This window comes from Polyodon spathula, chromosome 17 (genome assembly GCF_017654505.1).
Source record: "Polyodon spathula isolate WHYD16114869_AA chromosome 17, ASM1765450v1, whole genome shotgun sequence".
NCBI classification, from domain to species: domain Eukaryota; kingdom Metazoa; phylum Chordata; class Actinopteri; order Acipenseriformes; family Polyodontidae; genus Polyodon; species Polyodon spathula.
The window spans coordinates 17,731,592-17,753,167 of NC_054550.1; the positions used below are offsets into that span (position 1 = coordinate 17,731,592).

General features: G+C 45.9%; 1 protein-coding gene across 3 annotated transcripts in view; it reads right to left on the reverse strand.

The window, feature by feature from the left end:
* LOC121329532 (polypeptide N-acetylgalactosaminyltransferase 16-like) overlaps positions 1-21,576 on the reverse strand; it is a 101,832-nt gene that overhangs the window by 4,215 nt on the left and 76,041 nt on the right. For all 3 annotated transcript variants that reach the window (XM_041275141.1, XM_041275140.1, XM_041275142.1), the window contains one exon: positions 17,114-17,230. In XM_041275141.1, coding sequence (XP_041131075.1) covers positions 17,114-17,230 — 117 coding nt within the window. The remainder of the gene's footprint in view (positions 1-17,113; positions 17,231-21,576) is intronic.

Here is a 21,576-nt window from a genome sequence, read left to right on the forward strand (position 1 = left end):
TAGATTTATGGTTTGACAAGGGCGGGTTTCCACTAGGAGGAAGTTTAAGTGTAACTAAATTAGCCAGTGTACGCAGCCAGTTAGAAGGCTGGGAAAAAGAAAAGAAAAAGAGAAAGGGCAGAATAGACTGTGATAGCTTTAGGAAGTGGGAAAGAATGGCAGATGAGGACAAAGAGAAACAAGAAAAGGGAAAGACAGACAGGGAGGCTCAAGTTATGTTGCAGATGGATCAGAGGAAGTCGAAACAGCGCAGAGAGAGACTCGCTCCCCCTCCATACTCTGGGGTGACCGCGCCTCCGGTAACCGTACCAACTGCACCTCCACCCCTCCCCCCCAAAACAGTGGTGGAAACTGACTACTCCACCGCAAGCGAAGACAGCGCAAGAGAAGCGACTGATCCAAACTCAACAGTGAGAAGAAGCCTAAGCGAGAGCAAGAACATAACAAGAAAGATGGTACAGTACGAGGCTTGTTCCCACTGATCCAGTATCCCAATCCCCAACCGAGACCTGGGCCAAACCAGGAGGGACATAACACTTGGTCACCAACAGTGTCGGTGCAAAGAGACTGGGATGCTGGGGAACTAAATGACATTGCAAAAGACTTGCTGTACCACCGTAAAGTTTGTGGAGCAAGTGCAGGGACTAATACACATGTACCGTCCTAGCGCCGGCGAAATTGGACAGGTGTTGTGTAGAAAAATGCAACTGGACTGGCACAGTATTAGTGAAGGATTTAACACCAACATAAACTTTGCATAAGATGGAGACTTCCAGCGACAGCTCCAGGACCTATGTAACTGGATCACTACCAAGTTGCCGCTCCAATCAGACTGGAATAAAATCCACAGTTGCAAACAAGGTCCTGAAGAAGGTTGGGATGACTATTATGCCTGACTGCTAAAGTGCTACCGTGATCACAGTGGTATGAGAGACGACCAGGACCAGTACTCAGTGGTACTAAAGACTGTCATTATGAATGGCATTAAACCTGACCTTCGTGGCCCCATAGCGCAGTCATGCATCCACTGACCAACTTGCTAGCCCACATAGTGCAACAGAATCGACAATTGGCAACTGTAACATGGAGAGATCTGCTGGCGTGTTCACAGGGCTGCAGGAAGAGGGCGGCAGTCGTCCAACAACCGCCTGTGAGTCGTGGCAGTGACATGGGGAGGTGGGAAAATGGGTGTGTGGACTTTCCCCCTCTCTGAATGGCTGAGAGGAGAGTCTTGGGAGATTGTTGGTCCTATAAAGTAACGCTCTGCTGTTTCCTCAGGTCTGCCCTGTTAAACGCGCCGAGAGTGCGGAAGCGTTGTTCCACGACCGAGAACCAGTGGGAGAGAAAGAAACGGAGGTTCAGAGCGAGACATTGAGGGTGGGGAACCCTTGGGCAGACCCCTGAGTAGTATATCAGAGCAGGCTAGTTAGCCGGCAGCATAGGACGGTGATCCGTGTCGCACGGGCAGTGGCGACCGGGATATCGCTGCAAAGTGCAGCACCTTTTCTTTGTAGTTTTGTTACTGTTTTATTTTCCCTGTTTCTTTGTGCCTTCTGTTTTGAATTATTGTTTTGAAGCACCTGCAAGGGCACCGGTATGATCGCAGTAGTTAAATGCACAGAGTACACTAACTCCACTGATGTTGTTTCCCTAGGTAATGCACGTGCAGACGCAGCAGCTAAAGCTACAGCTACACAGGGGACCACCCTTGCTGCCTCATTGTTTACTACTGTTGTTACTGACCAACCCTTTTCTCTCCAAGATATTCTTGATTTACAGGCCTCCACCAATGACAAGGAGAAACATAAATGGAAACAACGTGGCGGCCAATCCTCTTCTGGTCTGTGGTTAGGCCCTAACGGCAAGCCCATTCTACCCCGATCTTGCTATCCCTTTATGTGTAAGTGGGCACACGGTCTTGACCATGTGTCTAAAGGAGGGGTAATAGATTATGTCTATCAATTTTGGTTTTGTTTTGGTTTTACTGCTTTTGCTGAACAATATTGCTCCAAATTTGTTATATGTATGCAGAACAACATGGGAAGGGGTACAGGTGTTCCCATGTCCGCCCATCCCAAACCTAATCAGCCATTTGACCATATAATGATGGATTTCACTGAACTAAACCCATGGCAAGGGAAAAAGTATTGCTTGGTACTCGCAGACATGTTCTCTCGTTGGATTTCCCCGTCAAACATGCATCTTCCCTAGCGATGGCCCGTGTGTTGGTAAGGGAAATCATACCCCAGTACGGAGTACCCATGAAATTAAGTTCTGACAACGGCTCCCATTTTGTAAACGAGATCATTGACTGTTTGGGAGCCTCGTTCCACAGATCTTAAGTGACACTGTGCTTACCATCCACAAAGTGGAGGCGCAGTGGAACACACGAATCAGACCCTGAAAAGCAAACTGACAAAATTGTGTGCTGAAACTGGGCTGCCCTGGGGAACGGTACTACCTTTGGCTCTGATGTACATGAGGGGACGCTATCATGCTGCACATGCTTTGAGTCCCCATGAGGTTTTGGCTGGTCGCATTATGTGTATGCCTAATCAGTTGCCCCACACCAAACACCAGTTAACGCTTCAAGGCTGTGATGATGAGCTCATGGCATACTGTGTCGCTCTTAACGATGTGCTTAAGAATCTCTTTTCTAGGGTAAGAGTTGCTCTGCCCGACCCAACAGAAGGACCGGGACACAACGTCCACCCCGCCGATTGGGTGGTTATCAAGGACCTTCAGAGGAAGTATTGGCACCAACAGCGCTGGACTGGACCATTCCAAGTATTGCTGACAACTCCCACCGCAATAAAGATAGCTGAGAGGTCCACGTGGGTCCACGTCAGTCACTGCAGGAAGGTACCGCATGATCCAGACCAAGATGTTACCACTTAAGTTTCTCCTGGGACTAGTCACCATGCTCTTGAGTGTGTGTCTTCTCACCCTGCTGTTCCTTGAGTCTCCCAGTATTAAAGCAAAAAGGAACACACTGCACCAGTGGAGTGCTGAACACAATGTAGACCATACTAGTAGTGCCTGGAGGTCTCTGTTGCGCCACACTACCAGGAACACTTTGAATATCACCCAACCTTGCTATGTTTGTTCTGTAATGACACACTCAGCAGGGAAACCTTTCCCCTTGTACCCAGCAGTGTCAACAAACACCCTTGCACCTGCAATGACTACAGTTATGGCCTCCAGCACAGAAATGACACAACAGAGCTGTATAAATGAGATGGTGGATCTCCACAACAAGAGCCAAAATGTATCCATGAACATTTTTAGAGGAGCCATGAATATTTATACAGGAACTGATCGCAGCACCTCCGACTGTACCATCAATTCTGCTGACTGTTATTCGAATGATACTGAGTATACATGTACAGTGGTGTAAGCAATTGGTTGGTGGGACGAATTGAAACACGCCATTAAGTCACTGTCCCATGAACTGCCTCTTTCTCCAACAACACCCTTTGTTGGTGTCTGGGAAACAGGACAAATTGAGTATTTATGGGGGTTTCACACTGCAAAACATATGTGTACTATGTAAAAATGTCAACCACTGACCTCCAGACTAGGCGAAGTAACACTGATAACCAAGGGGTGGTCCCTCCGATGCCGCTGGACCTCCTTTATTTTGGTGAACAAGACCTCACTGTCCGAGCAGAACCTATAGATATAGGTCCTGGACGGCTTGGTGCAAAAACAATGCTGCCTAAAGAAACTGTGCACTAGAGCTACTGATTTCGCTCTTAATATGCCCCTGGTTACTAGGGAAGGTGAATGCAATAACGAAGATGAGGAAGATCCCCTTGCGGGATTGCAATTATCTGAGTTGTAATTATAATTCAAAAGGAGGGAATGTAGGGGAATAATTGCATAGAACCATTCCTGTACCTGTTTGTTGCTACTCTGTACTACAATTATTCACTGAGTTATATGCTTTAAAGCATTTTGAGTTTATGATCTATTAAGTTTATAGAAATAAAGTAAATGTATTAAACTGCAGGTACGTGTAGCTGAAAACCAAACTGTGGGTGGTGTGACAAAGGAACAAGCTTATCAGTTGATCAGGGCGAACCCACCTTTCCACCTAACCGTTATTGTATTACCTTGTAAATACCTGTCCCTCTTTCTTTGTTACACCAACTGTGTTGGCTCTAGCTTATTGGTTGAAAGGGAAACCACCCTGTCTCTCTGTATGGCAGAACACTGCTCAGACTTCCTAACACTGATGTGTTGAGCTGTTCTCGTTTGCGCAAACTAATAAAGCTTTATATCTCTGAATACCTGGTGCAGTTGGCTCTTTTAGTTGCGGACCTGAAAAGTTCCATGACAATGTGCTTGTCTGAAACTGTGCTAGTCTGTGATTGTGCAAGTCTGTAATTGTGCTAGTCTATGATTGTGCTAGTCTCTGATTGAGCAAGCTGTGACTGCTAGTTTGTAATTGTGCTAGTCTGTGATTGTGCTAGCCTTTGACTGTGCTAGTCTGATTGTGGAAGTCTGTAATTGTGCTAGTCTGTGACTGTGCTAGTCTGCGATTGTGCTAAATTGTGATTGTGCGAGCTATGACTGTGCTAGTCTGTGATTGTGCTAACCTTTGATTCTGCTATCTTGCGACTGTACTAGTCTGTGATTGTGTGAGCTGTGACTGTGCTTGTCTGTGATTGTGCTAGTCTGTGACTATGTGAGCTGTGACTGTGCTATCCTGTGATTTTGCGAGTCTGTGATTCCGCGTGTCTGTGATTGTGCTAGTCTGTAATTGTCCTTGTGTGTGAATGTGATAGTCTGTGACTGTGCGACCTGTGACTGTGCTAGCCTGTGATTGTGCAAGTCTGTAATTGAGGCTAGTCTGTGATTGTGCTAGTCTGTGATTGTCCTAGCCTGTGACTGTGCTTGTCTGTGACTGTCCTAGTCTGTAATTGTGCTAGTCTGTAATTGTCCTAGCCTGTGACTGAGCTTGTCTGTGTCTGTGCTAGTCTGTGATTGTGCGATCCTGTGATTGTGATAGTCTGTGACTGTGCTAGTCTGTGACTGTGCGAGCTGTGACTGCTAGTTTGTGATTGTGCTAGTTTGTGATTGTGCTAGCCTTTGACTGTGCTAGTCTGATTGTGGAAGTCTGTAATTGTGCTAGTCTGTGACTGTGCTAATCTGTGATTTTGCGTGTCTGAGATTGTGCTTCTCTGTGACTGTGCTTGTCTGTGATTATGTGAGCTGTGACTGTGCTATCCTGTGATTTTGCGAGTCTGTGATTCTGCGAGTCTGTGATTGTGCTAGTCTGTAATTGTCCTTGTGTGTGAATGTGGTAGTTTGTGACTGTACGACCTGTGATTGTGCTAATCTGTGATTGTGGAAATCTGTAATTATGCTAGTGTGTGACTGTGCTAGCCTGCGACTGTGCTAGTCTGTGACTGTGCGAGCTGTGACTGCTAGTTTGTGATTGAGCTAGTCTGTGATTGTGCTAGCCTGTGACTGTGCTATTGTGTGATTGTGCTAGCCTTTGACTGTGCTAGTCTGATTGTGGAAGTCTGCAATTGTGCTAGTCTGTGACTGTGCTAATCTGTGATTGTGAGTGTCTGAGATTGTGCTTCTCTGTGACTGTGCTAGTCTGCGATTGTGCTAAATTCTGATTGTTCGAGCTATGACTGTGCTAGTCTGTGATTGTGCTATCCTTTGATTCTGCTATCTTGTGACTGTACTAGTCTGTGATTGTGTGAGCTGTGGCTGTGCTATCCTGTGATTTTGCGAGTCTGTGATTCTGCGAGTCTGTGATTGTGCTAGTCTGTAATTGTACTTGTGTGTGAATGTGGTAGTCTGTGACTGTGCGTCCTGTGTTTGTGCTAGCCTGTGATTGTGCAAGTCTAATTGAGGCTAATATGTGACTGTGCAAGCTGTGATGTGCTATCCTGTGAGTGTGCTAGTCTGCGATTGTCCTAGTCTGTAATTGTGCTAGTCTGTAATTGTCCTAGCCTGTGACTGAGCTTGTCTGTGCCTGTGCTAGTCTGTGATTGTGCGATCCTGTGATTGTGATAGTCTGTGACTGTGCTAGTCTGTGACTGTGCGAGCTGTGACTGCTAGTTTGTGATTGTGCTAGTTTGTGATTGAGCTAGCCTTTGACTGTGCTAGTCTGATTGTGGAAGTCTGCAATTGTGCTAGTCTGTGACTGTGCTAATCTGTGATTTTGCGTGTCTGAGATTGTGCTTCTCTGTGACTGTGCTAGTCTGTGATTATGTGAGCTGTGACTGTGCTATCCTGTGATTTTGCGAGTCTGTGATTCTGCGAGTCTGTGATTGTGCTAGTCTGTAATTGTCCTTGTGTGTGAATGTGATAGCCTGTGACTGTGCGTCCTGTGTTTGTGCTAGCCTGTGATTGTGCAAGTCTAATTGAGGCTAATATGTGACTGTGCAAGCTGTGACTGTGCTTGTCTGTGACTGTCCTAGTCTATAATTGTCTTAGTCTGTAATTGTCCTAGCCTGTGACTGAGCGTGTCCGAGATTGTGCTGGTCTGTGACTGTGCTAGTCTGCGATTGTGCTAGTCTGTGACTGTGCAAGTCTGCGATTGTGCAAGTCTGTAATTGTGCTATTCTGTGACTGTACGACCTGTGATTGTGCTAATCTGTGATTGTGCAAGTCTGTAATTGTGCTAGTCTGTGACTGTGCTAGCCTGTGACTGTGCTAGCCTGTGACTGTTAGTCTGTGACTTTGCGAGCTGCGACTGCTAGTTTGTGATTGTGCTAGTTTGTGATTGTGCTAGCCTTTGACTGTGCTAGTCTGATTGTGGAAGTCTGTAATTTTGCTAGTCTGTGACTGTGCTAATCTGTGATTGTGCGTGTCTGAGATTGTGCTTCTTTGTGACTGTGCTAGTCTGCGATTGTGCTAAATTGCGATTGTGCGAGCTACGACTGTGCTAGTCTGTGATTGTGCTATCCTTTGATTCTGCTATCTTGTGACTGTGCTAGTCTGTGATTGTCCTAGTCTGTAATTGTCCTAGCCTGTGACTGAGCGTGTCCGAGATTGTGCTGGTCTGTGACTGTGCTAGTCTGCGATTGTGCTAGTCTGTGACTGTGCAAGTCTGCAATTGTGCTAGCCTGTGACTCTGCTATTCTGTGACTGTACGACCTGTGATTGTGCTAGTCTGTGATTGTGCAAGTCTGTGACTGTGCGAACTGTGACTGCTAGTTTGTAATTGCGCTAGTCTGTGACTGTGCTAATCTGTGATTGTGCATGTCTGAGATTGTGCTTCTTTGTGACTGTGCAAGTCTGCGATTGTGCTAAATTGCGATTGTGCGAGCTACGACTGTGCTAGTCTGTGATTGTGCTATCCTTTGATTCTGCTATCTTGTGACTGTGCTAGTCTGTGATTGTGCGAGCTGTGACTGTGCTTGTCTGTGATTCTGCGAGTCTGTGATTGTGCTAGTCTATAACTGTCCTTGTGTGTGAATGTGGTAGTCTGCGACTGTGCGACTTGTGATTGTGCTAGCCTGTGATTGTGCAAGTCTGTAAGTGAGGCTAGTATGTGACTGTGCAAGCTGTGACTGCTAGCCTGTGATTGTGCTAGTCTGTGACTGTGCTAGCCTGTGATCGTGCTAGCCTGTTACTGTGCATGTCCGAGATTGTGCTAATCTGTGACTGTGCTATCCGGTGATTGTGCTAGTCTGAGATTATGCAAGTATGTGATTGTGCTAGTCTGTGACTGTGCGACCTGTGATTGTGCAAGTCTGTAATTATGCTGGTCTGTGACTGCTAGTCTGTGATTGTGCTACCCTTTGATTATAAAAGCTGTAACTGCTAGTCTCTGACTTTGCTTGTCTGTGATTGTGCTACTGTGACTATGCTAGTCTGTGATTGTTCTAGTCTATGACTGTGCTAGTCTGTGATTGTGCGAGCTATGACTGTGCTAGTTGGTGAGTATGCTGGTCTGTGAGTGTGCTAGTCTATGATTGTGTGAGTTGTGATTGTGCAAGTCTCTGATTGTGGTAGTCTGTGACTGTTAATCTGTGATTGTGTGCGCTGTGATTGTGGTAGTCTGTGACTGTTAATCTGTGATTGTGCACGCTGTGATTGCTAAATCTGTGACTTTGTTAGTCTGTGATTTTGCGAGCTGTGATTGTGCTAGCCTGTGATTGTGTGAGCTATGAGTGCTAGTCTGTGACTGTGCTAGTCTGTGACTGTGCTATCCTGTTACTGCTAGTCTGTGATTGTGCAAGCCTGTGATTGTGCTAGCTGTGACTCTGCTAGTTGGTGAGTGTGCTGGTCTGTGAGTGTGCTAGTCTACGATTGTGTGAGTTGTGACTGTGTAAGTCTCTGATTGTGCTAGCTGTGAGTCTGCTAGTCTGTGATTGTGCTAGTCTGTCACTGTGTTAGTCTATGACTGTGCTAGTCTGTGACTGTGCTTGTCTCTGATTGTGCTAGTCTGTGACTGTGATATTCCTTGATTGTGCTAGCTTGTGATTGTGCCAGCCTATGATTGTGCTAGCTTGTGATTGTGCCAGTCTGCGATTGTGCTATCCTGTGACTGCTAGTCTGTGATTGTGCAAGCCTGTGATTGTGCTAGTGTATGACTCTGCTAATCTGCGACTCTGCTAGCCTGTGATTGTGCTATTCTGTGATTGTGCTAGTGTGTGATTGTGCTATACTGTGACTGTGCTAGTCTGTGATTGTGCTAGTGTGTGATTGTGCTATACTGTGACTGTGCTAGTCTGTGATTGTGCAAACTGTGACAGCTACCCTGTGATTGTTCTAGTCTGTGATTTTACGACCTGTGATTGTGCTAGTCTGCGATTGTGCAAGTCTGTAATTGTGCTAGTCTGTAACTGTGCGAGTCTATGACTGTGCTAGTCTATGATTGTGTTAGTCTGTGACTGTGTGACCTGTGATTCTGCTAGTCTGTGATTGTGCAGGTCTGTAATTGTGCTAGTCTCTGACTGAGATAGTCTGTGATTCTGTGAGCATGTGATTGTGCTAGCCTGTGATTGTGCTATTCTGTGACTGCTATCCTTTGATTGTGCTAGTCTGTGACTGTGCTAGCCTGTGATTCTGCTAATCTGTGATTGTGCAAGTCTGTAATTGTGCTAGCTTTGACTCTGCTAGTCTGTGACTGTGCTAGTCTGTGATTGTGTGAGCTATGACTCTGCTAGTTGGTGAGTGTGCTGGTCCGTGAGTGGGCTAGTCTATGATTGTGCGAGTTGTGACTGTGCAACTCTCTGATTGTGCTAGTCTGTGACTGTGCTATTCCTTGATAGTGCTAGCCTATGATTGTGCTAGCTTGTGATTGTGCTAGTCTGCGATTGTGCTATCCTGTTACTGCTAGTCTGTAACTGTGTAAGCCTGTGAGTGTGCTAGTCTATGATTGTGGTAGTCTGTGATTCAGCTAGTCTGTGACTGTGCTAGTCTGTGATTGTGCTAGTCTGTGATTGTGCAAGTTGTGACTGTTATCCTGTGATTGTTCTAGTCTGTGATTTTACGACCTGTGATTGTGCTAGTCTGTGACTGTACAAGTCTGTAATTGTTCTAGTCTGTCACTGTGTTAGTCTATGACTGTGCTAGTCTGCGATTGTGCTAGTCTCTGACTGTATGACCTGTGATTCTTTTACTCTGTGATTGTGCAAGTCTGTAATTGTGCTAGTCTCTGACTGAACTAGTCTGTGATTGTGCGAGCCGTGACTGTGCTAATCTGTGATTGTGCTAGTCTGTGATTGTTCTACCCTGTGATTGTGCTAGTTTAGTCTGTAATTGTGTGAGCTTTGATTTTGCAGTCTGTGATTGTGCAAGTCTTTGACTGTGCGAGCTGTGACTGCTAGTCTGTGGTTGTGCTAGCCTATGACTGTTGTAATCTGTGATTGTGGTAGTCTGTGATTGTGCTACTGTGACCATGCTAGTCTGTGACTGTGCGAGTCTGTGATTGTGCTAGTATCTTACTGTGCTAGTCTGTGACTGTGCGACCTGTGATTGTGCAAGTCTGTGACTGTGCTAGTCTAGTCTGTGGATGTGCTAGTCTTTGACTGTGCTAGGCTGTGATTGTGCTAGATCTCTGATTATGCAAGCTGTGACTGCTGGTTTGTGACTGTGCTAGTTTAAGAACATAAGAACATAAGAAAGTTTACAAACGAGAGGAGGCCATTCGGCCCATCTTGCTCGTTTGGTTGTTAGTAGCTTATTGATCCCAAAATCTCATCAAGCAGCTTCTTGAAGGATCCCAGGGTGTCAGCTTCAACAACATTTGTCAGCTTCAACAACATTATTTGTGACTATGTGAGCTGTGACTGCTATCCTGTGATTTTGTGAGTGTGTGATTGTGCTAGTCTGTGTAAAAGGGGCCAATAAAGTTGAACATGAATTCCAATCAAATAAAAGCGACTATGATGGGAAGATATGTTTTCAATCAGTGGCTGGAACAGGGAGAAGATAACCCTAGTGATGATAGATGGTGGAAAATCTGATCGTCCTTCATCTGGAAAAAACATCTGAGTTTTCAATGCCAAACATCAGCTTAAAACAATAGACCACTGCCTCCTTCCCAGTGCCTCAGCTCACCACGACAGCACACTGCATCCCTCAGCTCGAACGACTAGAGCACACTGCTTCCCTCAGCTCTAACCACTAGAGCACTCTGCTTCCCTCAGCTCTAACCACTAGAGCACACTGCTTCCCTCAGCTCTAATCACTAGAGCACACTGCTTCCCTCAGCTCGAACCACTAGAGCACTCTGCTTCCCTCAGCTCTAATCACTAGAGCACACTGCTTCCCTCAGCTCTAATCACTAGAGCACACTGCTTCCCTCAGCTCTAACCACTAGAGCACACTGCTTCCCTCAGCTCTAACCACTAGAGCACACTGCTTCCCTCAGCTCTAACCACTAGAGCACACTGCTTCCCTCAGCTCTAATCACTAGAGCACACTGCTTCCCTCAGCTCTAACCACTAGAGCACACTGCTTCCCTCAGCTCTAACCACTAGAGCACACTGCTTCCCTCAGCTCTAATCACTAGAGCACACTGCTTCCCTCAGCTCTAATCACTAGAGCACACTGCTTCCCTCAGCTCTAATCACTAGAGCACTCTGCTTCCCTCAGCTCTAATCACTAGAGCACACTGCTTCCCTCAGCTCTAACCACTAGAGCACACTGCTTCCCTCAGCTCTAATCACTAGAGCACACTGCTTCCCTCAGCTCTAAACACTAGAGCACACTGCTAAAACACTAGAGCACACTGCTTCCCTCAGCTCTAACCACTAGAGCACACTGCTTCCCTCAGCTCTAACCACTAGAGCACACTGCTTCCCTCAGCTCTAATCACTAGAGCACACTGCTTCCCTCAGCTCTAATCACTAGAGCACACTGCTTCCCTCAGCTCTAATCACTAGAGCACACTGCTTCCCTCAGCTCGAACCACTAAAACACTCGTAGGGACCAGTGTGCGTAATGTCAGATGTTATTAAGTAACAAACGTTGACCAGAAAAGATTTTGTTGCGCCAAGCTGGCTTTCTTTTATTTTTCCAAACTGGCGTGAGGAACACCAGAACAAAAATTGAACTTGGTACAACGAGGACTATCTGTATAGACGGGACGGACTGCACTTAAATAACAAGGGAACCAGTCTACTTGGAGAAAAAATCCTCGAGCAGGTTCAGAAGCATTTAAACTAGAAAGGAAGGGGGGAGAAATCAACAAAAAAGCAGAAGGGAGACCGCATCAAAACAAGAACAACAACTCAGGTAAGACAACCATTAAATGTATTTATCTAAATGCTAGAAGTATCAGAAACAAAATTCTAGAACTTGAAGCTACTGCACTAACAAGTAACTATGATGTGATAGGTGTTACAGAAACTTGGTTGTCTCTGAGTGATGGGGACGAATATAATATAATAGTAAAATATTCTGTTATACAATGACAGTAGCAAAGGAGAAGCCATACTAATGGGGGATTTCAACTTCCCCCATATAAAATGGGAAAACCCGGTGGGTAGCACGAAGGATGAAATAGAAATGGTGGAAATGACAAATGACTGCTTCCTAACACAATTTGTCAAGGCACCCACTAGAGGGGAGGCATGCCTTGATTTAGTCTTTTCAAATAACGAAGATAGAATAACTAAAACAGAGGTCAGAAAACCACTGGCAAACTCAGACCACAACATGGTCTCATTTGAAGTGTTTTTTAAAACCAAAAGTAATGACTAAAGCTAAGATTTACAATTTTAGAAAAGCAGACTATGAAGGTATGAAACAGAGACTAACAGAAGTAGATTGGAGTAAAATAGAGAAAACACCCACAGAAGAAGGATGGTTCTTCAAAAATGTAGTACTAGAGGCACAAAACAATTATATCCCTAAAGTAGACAAACCTAAATGTAAAACTAAATTGCCAAAATGGTTTAATAGATCAATAAAAAAAAAAATATTCAGCGAACAAAGGCACTTTACAGAGCATTAAAAAAGGACCAAAAAGAAAGTACGCAGAAAGAGTACACAGAACTGCAAACGCAAGTCAAAAAGGAAGTTACAAAGGCCAAGAGAGAAATAGAAATGAACATTGCTAAGGGAGCTAAAACCAATTCCAAAATGTTTTTCCAATATTACAACAGCAAGCGAACATTCAAAGAGGAGATTAAATGTTTAAGAGATACAAATGGCAAAATCGTAGATGAAGAAAAAAAAATAGCAAATATATTAAATGATTACTTTTCACAAGTTTTTACAAAGGAAGATACTGACAACATGCCCCACATGTCATCCAGTTCCTATCCAGTTTTAAATAACTTTAGCATAACTGAGGCAGAAGTGTTAAAGGGACTAGGAGCTCTTAAAATAAACAAATCCCCTGGGCCGGATGAGATCCTCCCAGTAGTACTCAAAGAAATGAAAGAAGTAATTTACAAACCGCTAACCAAGATCATGCAGCAGTCTCTTGACACAGGGGTGGTACCGACAGACTGGAAAATTGCAAACGTAATACCGATCCACAAAAAGGGAAACAAAACTGAACCAGGTAACTACAGACCAGTAAGCCTGACTTCTATTATATGCAAACTTATGGAAACTATAATAAGATCCAAAATGGAAAATTACCTATATGGTAACAGGGTACTGGGAGACAGTCAACATGGTTTTAGGAAAGGGAGATCGTGTCTAACTAACTTGCTTGATTTTTTTGAGGATGCAACATCGATAATGGATAATTGCAAAGCATATGACATGGTTTATTTAGATTTCCAGAAAGCTTTTGACAAAGTCCCACACAAAAGATTAATTCTCAAACTGAACGCAGTTGGGATTCAAGGAAACACATGTACATGGATTAGGGAGTGGTTAACATGTAGAAAACAGAAAGTACTGATTAGAGGAAAAACCTCAGAATGGAGTGTGGTAACCAGCGGTGTACCACAGGGATCAGTATTAGGTCCTCTGCTATTCCTAATCTACATTAATGATTTAGATTCTGGTATAGTAAGCAAACTTGTTAAATTTGCAGACGACACAAAAATAGGAGGAGTGGCAAACACTGTTGCAGCAGCAAAGGTCATTCAAAATGATCTAGACAAGATTCAGAACTGGGCAGACACATGGCAAATGACATTTAATAGAGAAAAGTGTAAGGTACTGCACGCAGGAAATACAAATGTACATTATAAATATCATATGGGAGATACTGAAATTGGAGAAGGAATCTATGAAAAAGACCTGACTCAGAAATGTCTTCATCTAGACAATGAGGGGAAGCTATAAAAAAGGCTAACAAGATGCTCGGATACATTGTGAAAAGTGTTGAATTTAAATCAAGGGAAGTAATGTTAAAACTGTACAATGCACTAGTAAGACCTCATCTTGAATATTGTGTTCAGTTCTGGTCACCTCGCTATAAAAAAGATATTGCTGCTCTAGAAAGAGTGCAAAGAAGAGCGACCAGAATTATTCCGGGCTTAAAAGGCATGTCATATGCAGACAGGCTAAAAGAATTGAATCTGTTCAGTCTTGAACAAAGAAGACTACGTGGCGACCTAATTCAAGCATTCAAAATTCTAAAAGGTATTGACAGTGTCGACCCAAGGGACTTTTTCAGCCTGAAAAAAGAAACAAGGACCAGGGGTCACAAATGGAGATTAGACAAAGGGGCATTCAGAACGGAAAATAGGAGGCACTTTTTTACACAGAGAATTGTGAGGGTCTGGAATCAACTCCCCAGTAATGTTGTTGAAGCTGACACCCTGGGATCCTTCAAGATGCTGCTTGATGAGATTTTGGGATCAATAAGCTACTAACAACCAAACGAGCAAGATGGGCCGAATGGCCTCCTCTCGTTTGTAAACTTTCTTATGTTCTTATGTTCTTAAATGTGGCCACAAAGAGAAAAAGAAAAAACAATAAATAAATTACTAAATAAATAAACAGAAAAAACAGAAACAGTTAACTGTCACTAGGAGGCTATAATCTGATAAACAGGTTCTCCCTCAGCCCTTTACACAGTACCAACCAGTTCTAACAAACACTGAGTGTCTGGGCTCGATACAGGCTATTTATACCCAACTTGGCCCCTACTCTTGGAACATACCAAATTACTAATTAGTAAATATAAAAACATTTATATCTTACTTTAAAACAAAACAGTAACAATACCATTTAACTAAATCACTTTTATTATTTTTCATGGAAGTTTTATTTTTCACCTTCAAAAGACTATAAAACCATTTTCCTTCTTTTAATACTTCCCTCCCCATAGACTTACATTATGTGCGTCAACCATCATTTTCCAAAAGCGCGCCTCAGCCATGCATGCTCTCTTTGTCCACACACACAGAGAGACAGGCAATGCAAATCGGTAAGTTGTACTTTCATTTTCCTTAAGTCTTAGTTAAACAAATTATACTAAATCTTCCCAGTTAGATCTTTCTTTATTATTTTAACTGCAAATCCACCAAATAACTCAGCTGAATTAAAGTTAGTTTTACATTATTTATTTTTCTCAACAGAGATGCTGCAAGTTCACTGAATGTAGGCCTCCATTCAGTGAACTGCGCCGTCACTGTGCACCCTGCCGTTCTGATACAAACAGACTTTTTTCTTTCAGGAACCTACACAACTCCTCCTCCCATTGGACTCCGGATCCCAACTCCCCCTATTGGCAAGTGCATTTATATTTATATTTTACCAATTAGTTTACCTTTAAGCCGGCAGATACACAAAACAAAATAATAAAATGTTAACAGAAGTCCTTATTATTGCAGTGCAAAGAAGTGTTACAGTTCCCTTTATTTAGAAACGGTATGTTCAGTCTGTTACAAACACACTGCTTCCCTCAGCTCTAAACAGTAGAGCACACTGCTTCCCTCAGCTCTAACCAGTAGAGCACACTGCTTCCCTCAGCTCTAACCACTAGAAGACACTGCTTCCCTCAGCTCTAACCACTAGAACACACTGTTTCCCTCAGCTCTAATCACTAGAGCACACTGCTTCCCTCAGCTCTAAACAGTAGAGCACACTGCTTCCCTCAGCTCTAACCACTAGAGGACACTGCTTCCCTCAGCTCTAACCACCAGAACACACTGTTTCCCTCAGCTCTAATCACTAGAGCACACTGCTTCCCTCAGCTCTAACCACTAGAGGACACTGCTTCCCTCAGCTCTAACCACCAGAACACACTGTTTCCCTCAGCTCTAATCACTAGAGCACACTGCTTACCTCAGCTCTAACCACTAGAACACACTGTTTCCCTCAGCTCTAACCACTAGAACACACTGTTTCCCTCTGCTCTAACCACTAAAACACACTGCTTACCTCAGCTCTAACCACTAGACCACACTGCTTCCTGCTCCCTCTCAGTCTGTCAGCTCTAACAACTAGGCCACACTGCTTTCTTCATAGGGAACAAGTTGCCAAACAAGGTAATTCAGCAGCATTTCTGCTCACACACAGCAGGCTGCATTGTTCAACCCCGGAAGGTAATTAAGCCCATCCAGCCTGTCTTAATGTGCTGCTGCACTCCCACTCCCTGTCAGTAGAAGCCGTTCTTCACTCTGCTCAATGTGTGCCTTGTTATTCTGTGCTGGCAAGCTCTATTGGGCCTTTCTCAGTGGACAGCTATAGTACATGATCGGTAATAAAACATTGCTCAGAGCTTGCTCTGTAATGGGCCCAGTGGAATTGTCAAATGCCAGAGTGTTCAATCACACAGTAATAAATAAAGCCCATCTGCAAACCATGTGCTCTGGGAGAAATGTTCTTTGCACTATTAATTCTAAAAGGTATTGACGGTGTCGACCCAAGGGACTTTTTCAGCCTGAAAAAAGAAACAAGGACCAGGGGTCACAAATGGAGTTTAGAAAAAGGGGCATTCAGAACAGAAAATAGGAGACACTTTTTTACACAGAGAATTGTGAGGGTCTGGAATCAACTCCCCAGTAATGTTGTTGAAGCTGACACCCTGGGATCCTTCAAGAAGCTGCTTGATGAGATTTTGGGATCAATAAGCTACTAACAACCAAACGAGCAAGATGGGCCGAATGGCCTCCTCTCGTTTGTAAACTTTCTTATGTTCTTATGTTCTTAATTAAGGCGATTATTTATTTTAACAAGTAATGGTATCATACAAGCAACGTGCACACTATATTTTTTCCAAAATCCATGATGTGATTCACCTCCCTGCATCTCAGTATTCAAATGAATTGGCACATTGCTTCTAACTAAACACAAAAGTCATGCTACAGTAGACACTGTACTACATTCAGCACTGATGCCAAATAAATACATTCTAACACTTTCAATTTAGATACATTACATTGTATTGTATGTTTTTCATTGTACAGTATTGTAGATTACAGATAACTCCATTAACTCATGAACAAAAGAACATTATAGGACTCTGGTCAGTTCAATAGCAGATGCTTGACTCATCTGCACTTCAGAAAACGTCTCAGGATTGGCAAAAATCTCAGAAAGCAAATAAAGATTGCTCTACGGCAGGTGTGGTCAGAAGTGACTGCTGACTAATATGTGGAAGACCGCAGCTGCAGAGGACATTGGCACCGTCCTTTAAATGCAGCCTGGGACATGCAATGATAAGAGTAACAGCGCAGGTAACTGTAGGTAGGCAGGGTTAGGTTGCCATGGTGACTACCTGTCTGTTGTCCTTGGTGTTGCAGAGCTCCAGCATGACCTTTGAGCCTGAGGAGTAGGCGGTGATGCTGAGGCAGCTGTCCTGCTGGCGGATCTGCGGCCCGAAGAGGACCCACTCCTGCAGAGAGATGGAGCTCACTCAGAACAATGCTGGTGACGTCATCTCTACGTGGCTCAATACGCCTGATATATTCAAAGAGCGATTCGTTTACTGTCCCCTTCTTGTGATACTGTATTTGCAATAGTATGTGTTTTTGAAAAGTCTGTGTTATGGTTCTTAGAAAATGAATTCAGGAGTGTTTGCTCCAGTTAATGTAGGCTTGATCATGTGTCAATGTAGGCTTGATCATGTGTCAATGTAGGCTTGATCATGTGTCTTGATGTTAGAAAGAAGCATGTACTGTCAGGAATATAAAATGGCAGCTCACTAAATGGTGCTGCTGCTTACTTCTATAAAGACTTGTGGTTGATCTATTTGATATATTACATATATCTATGGCAGGCAACTGAAGAGCAGCTCCTGCAATCAGAACCCCTCTCAATACTGGCAAGTAATGATACTTGCCAGTATTGAGAAAAAAAGGTATAAAAAGGTAAAGGGACGCATTTGATGAAATACAATACTGTTGTAATGGGCAACTTCCTCCCCTACTGGTTTTAATGGACACACCGAGTACACTTGTTAAAACTTTTTGCACTGCTTAGTGGTTTCATGTACGATGCCTAAATCTTAATAAAATAATGAAACAGTGATCTATGGGACCCCACATAACATTAGTTTACCTACCGTGAACATGGTTCCCTGAAAGAGAAGATGGCCACCAAAACATTGTTATGGGATATACGCCTGCCTATTGGTAGTTGTCACTGAGCTCTTTCTATCAAAGCTGCCGATAGGCCCACTCATCTTGGTGACTCCCTCGGTCCTGCCTACTGAGGGTACATAACTGTCACGCAGGGGAGCCTCACACTCACCCTCTTTTCACGATGAAACAGTGATGTTGAGTGACATGACCTCGTGGTTGGTGGCCATCTTCTCTTTCAGGGAACCAGGTTTATGGTATGTAAACTAACGTTCCCTTTCAATTTAAAGATGGCCACTAAAACATCGTTATGGGAAAACGAGTACCAGAGCCGTCGCGAGGGAGAAAAGAACAACAGCATATGAGTGATACTCTGCTACCATCGTCCCAAATATGCATGCAGGACCTATGTACAGACGGCGTCTGCAGCTCACTAACCCGCTTTGCGGTGGTGACAGCCAAGCAGAAACTGCAAGACGACAGGAATGGGACAGGAGATTGGATCATGACCGTTAGTATGGCAGCAATATTTCCACTTATAGGCATATAGCGACCTAGTGGAATGCACCCTAGCATTCTGCAGAGTATCCACAACCGGGTCTGACAGCCCTAAGGCTGACCAGCGGTCCCTTTCAGGGTTCAGACCCATAACTGGAGCCTGTCCGGCCTGTGAGCCTGTGCCTCTTGCCTAGCTGAGGAGATCTCGGCGAAGCGGGATCTCCCAGGGCAGGCCATACAATAGCTGGAACAGGGTTGAGAACCAGATTCTCCTGGGCCACCTGGGGGCCACTAGGAGAACTGCCGCCTTCTCCAATCAGACATTTTCGAGAAAGGCCGGGAGCAATGGCAGAGGCAGGAACGCATAAAGGAATGCTCTGGGCCATACGTGGGCTAGGGCGTCGATGCCAAGTGGACCACTGCAGCGGTGGAGGGAGTACCACAAGGGGCAATGTGTCGTCTCCAACGAGGCGAATAGATCGACCTGTGCCTTACCGAACCGTTCCAAAATGCGCTCCACCATCTGAGGGTGGAGCTGCCACTCCGACGGATGCAGGTCCTCCTTCGAGAGGAGGTCCGCCGCCCGATTCTCCATGTCCGGAACATGCATCGTCCGAAGGGACAGCAGATTCCGTTGAGCCCAAATCAGGAGACTGAAGGCTAGGCAATGAAACCCTGGGGACCGGGACCGAAGGCCACCCTGGTGGTTGACATATGCCACCATTGATGTGTTGTCAGTGTGGATCAGCACATGTCTGTTCCCTACCACAGGTAGGAAGTGCTGGGGGGCAAGGAACACTGCCTGCAGCTCCAGCATAGTGATATGCAGGAACGTCCAACAGCCCAACCAGGACCCGCTGACTCCTCTGCCTTCGCAGACTGCCCCCCAACCTGAGTTGGAGGTGTCCATCGTCACCACCCTGCAATTGTAGACCACTCCCTTTTGGACACCTTCGCGCATGTGAGAGGAAATCCTCCACCAGCGCAGGGCTGCCGCACACGCGAGACATACTGTCAGCTGACGGTGCCTGTCACGTTTGGGATTTAAGTGCAAAGCATTGAGCCATGCCTGTAGCGGGAGCATGCACAATAAACCCAGCTCGATGGCTGATACCGCTGCCGCCATCAGACCCAGTAACTTCTGGCACAAAACAAGGGGCACCCTCGATCTCTATCAAAACAGAGCTGCTGGGGCTCCCAAGTGGCGCATCCAGTAATGCAGGATGCGCCCTATTGCCTGGACGTCGCCAGTTCAAGTCTGGGCTATTCCACAACCGACCGTGGACGGGAGTTCCCAGGAGGCGGCGCTCAGTTGGCTGAGCGTCGCCGGGGCGGGGGGTAGGGGTCTAGGTCGGCCAGGGTGTCCTTGGCTCACCGCGCACCAGCAACCCCTGTAGTCTGGCTGGGCGCCTGTGGGCTTGCCTGTTAGCTGACCGGGAGCTGCGTTGTCCTCCTACGCTGTAGCTCCTGGGTGGCTACATGGTGAATCCGCAGTGTGTAAAGAAACAGTCGGCTGATGGCACACGCTTTGGAGGACAGTGTGTGTTCGTCTTCGCCGCTCCCGAGTCAGCACGGGGGTGGTAGTGGTGAGCCGAGCATAAATAAATAATAATTGGCCATTTCAAATTGGGAGAAAATAAAAAATAATAATAATAATAATAATAATAATAATAATTGGCAACGACTAAATAAAAAAAAAAAACAATCAAACAAAAAAAAACACAAAACAGAGAGCTGCTACTCTGTCGTCCGACAGGTATGCGCGCATCGTAGAGGAGTCCAGCCGGAGCCCCACATACGTTATGCACTGTACCGGCGTCAGCCGTCTCTTGGCATTGTCGATGGTGAGGCCAGGCCTCACTAGATGTTCCGTCACCAGAGCCGTGTGGACCACCACTCCCTCCCGCGACTGGGAACAGATCAACCAATAGTCGAGGTAGTTCATCAGTCTGACCCATTGTAGCCGCAAGGAGTGAGGATATCGTCTATGAACTTTGAAAACATACGGGGAGGCAGGGGGAGGCAGAACGGCAGCATGGAAAACTTGGACACGCTGCCTTGAAAGGCGAAGCAGAGGTATTTCCTGTGCTGTCGATGAACGGGAACGTGAAAATACGCGTCCCGTAAGTCTGCCGTGGTAAACCAGTTGCCCGGTTGGACAGACTGGAGTACATGACGATGAGTGAGCATTTGGAACCCCTTCTGTTTCAGAAACCGGTTGAGGAACCGCGGGTCCAGGATGGGGCGACAGCCACCGTCCCTCTTCAGCACCAGCATCTCGAGTAGAACCCCTCTCTGAGAGGCGGATGAGGTGGAGCTGGCAGTGGCGGTTGCCTAGAGTGGATGCCCTGGAACCGTCTCCTAGGGTGTTGCTGTGTGGGCCCACCACATTGTGGGAGGGTCCTGCCCCTCGCCTGAGATGAGGCCTGTAGGCGATGCCTAAGGTCACCTGGGGGGGCTGTGGGAACTTGCACCGTTCTGGTGACTGTCCACATCGGATTAGAGTGCCAGTGGCTCGACCCTACCCCGCACCGGAGCACGGGGAGGGAGCAACGCAGACTGCTGCAGGATCTCCTCCACTGCTGGGCCAAAGGTATGGCCTTGTGATATAGGCACGTCCAAGAGTGTCCTGGAGGCCGGAGATCTGGAGCAACGTGTGCGATAATAATAATTGCGACTCTGTGGCAAACGGCTCTGGGAGCGGGGTGTCACGTAAAACACCATCCATGCATGCAACCAGCATACTGGATGAATTAGCCAAGCGGGTACTCTGAGCCCCCGCCACGTAAGCCCTCCAGATGTGTGTCTTCGTAACCCTGCACTGCAGTTTCGGGGACACAGGGTTCCTGGGCATACCTCCTACAGGTGGAGCCTTGACCAAGGCTGCGATGGTGGAGTCTACAGGGGAAACCCAGCCAGGCCCAGCTTCTCCACCCCCTCCAGCGAGGCCAGTGGAGAACCGTGTCTCAACTGAGCCGACGCTGTGGCTGGGTGGTTCGAGGAGGAGTGCATCTCCTCCATAAAATCAGGGAAAGCTGAGCTTGGGGAGCCACGTCATGCGGCCGAAAGATGGAGCGACAAGGCTCTGCCTGCACTGCCCAGGGGACCTGCAGATATGCTGCCCATGAGCACGGACACCGACCCTGACAGCGGCGGCGCGCTA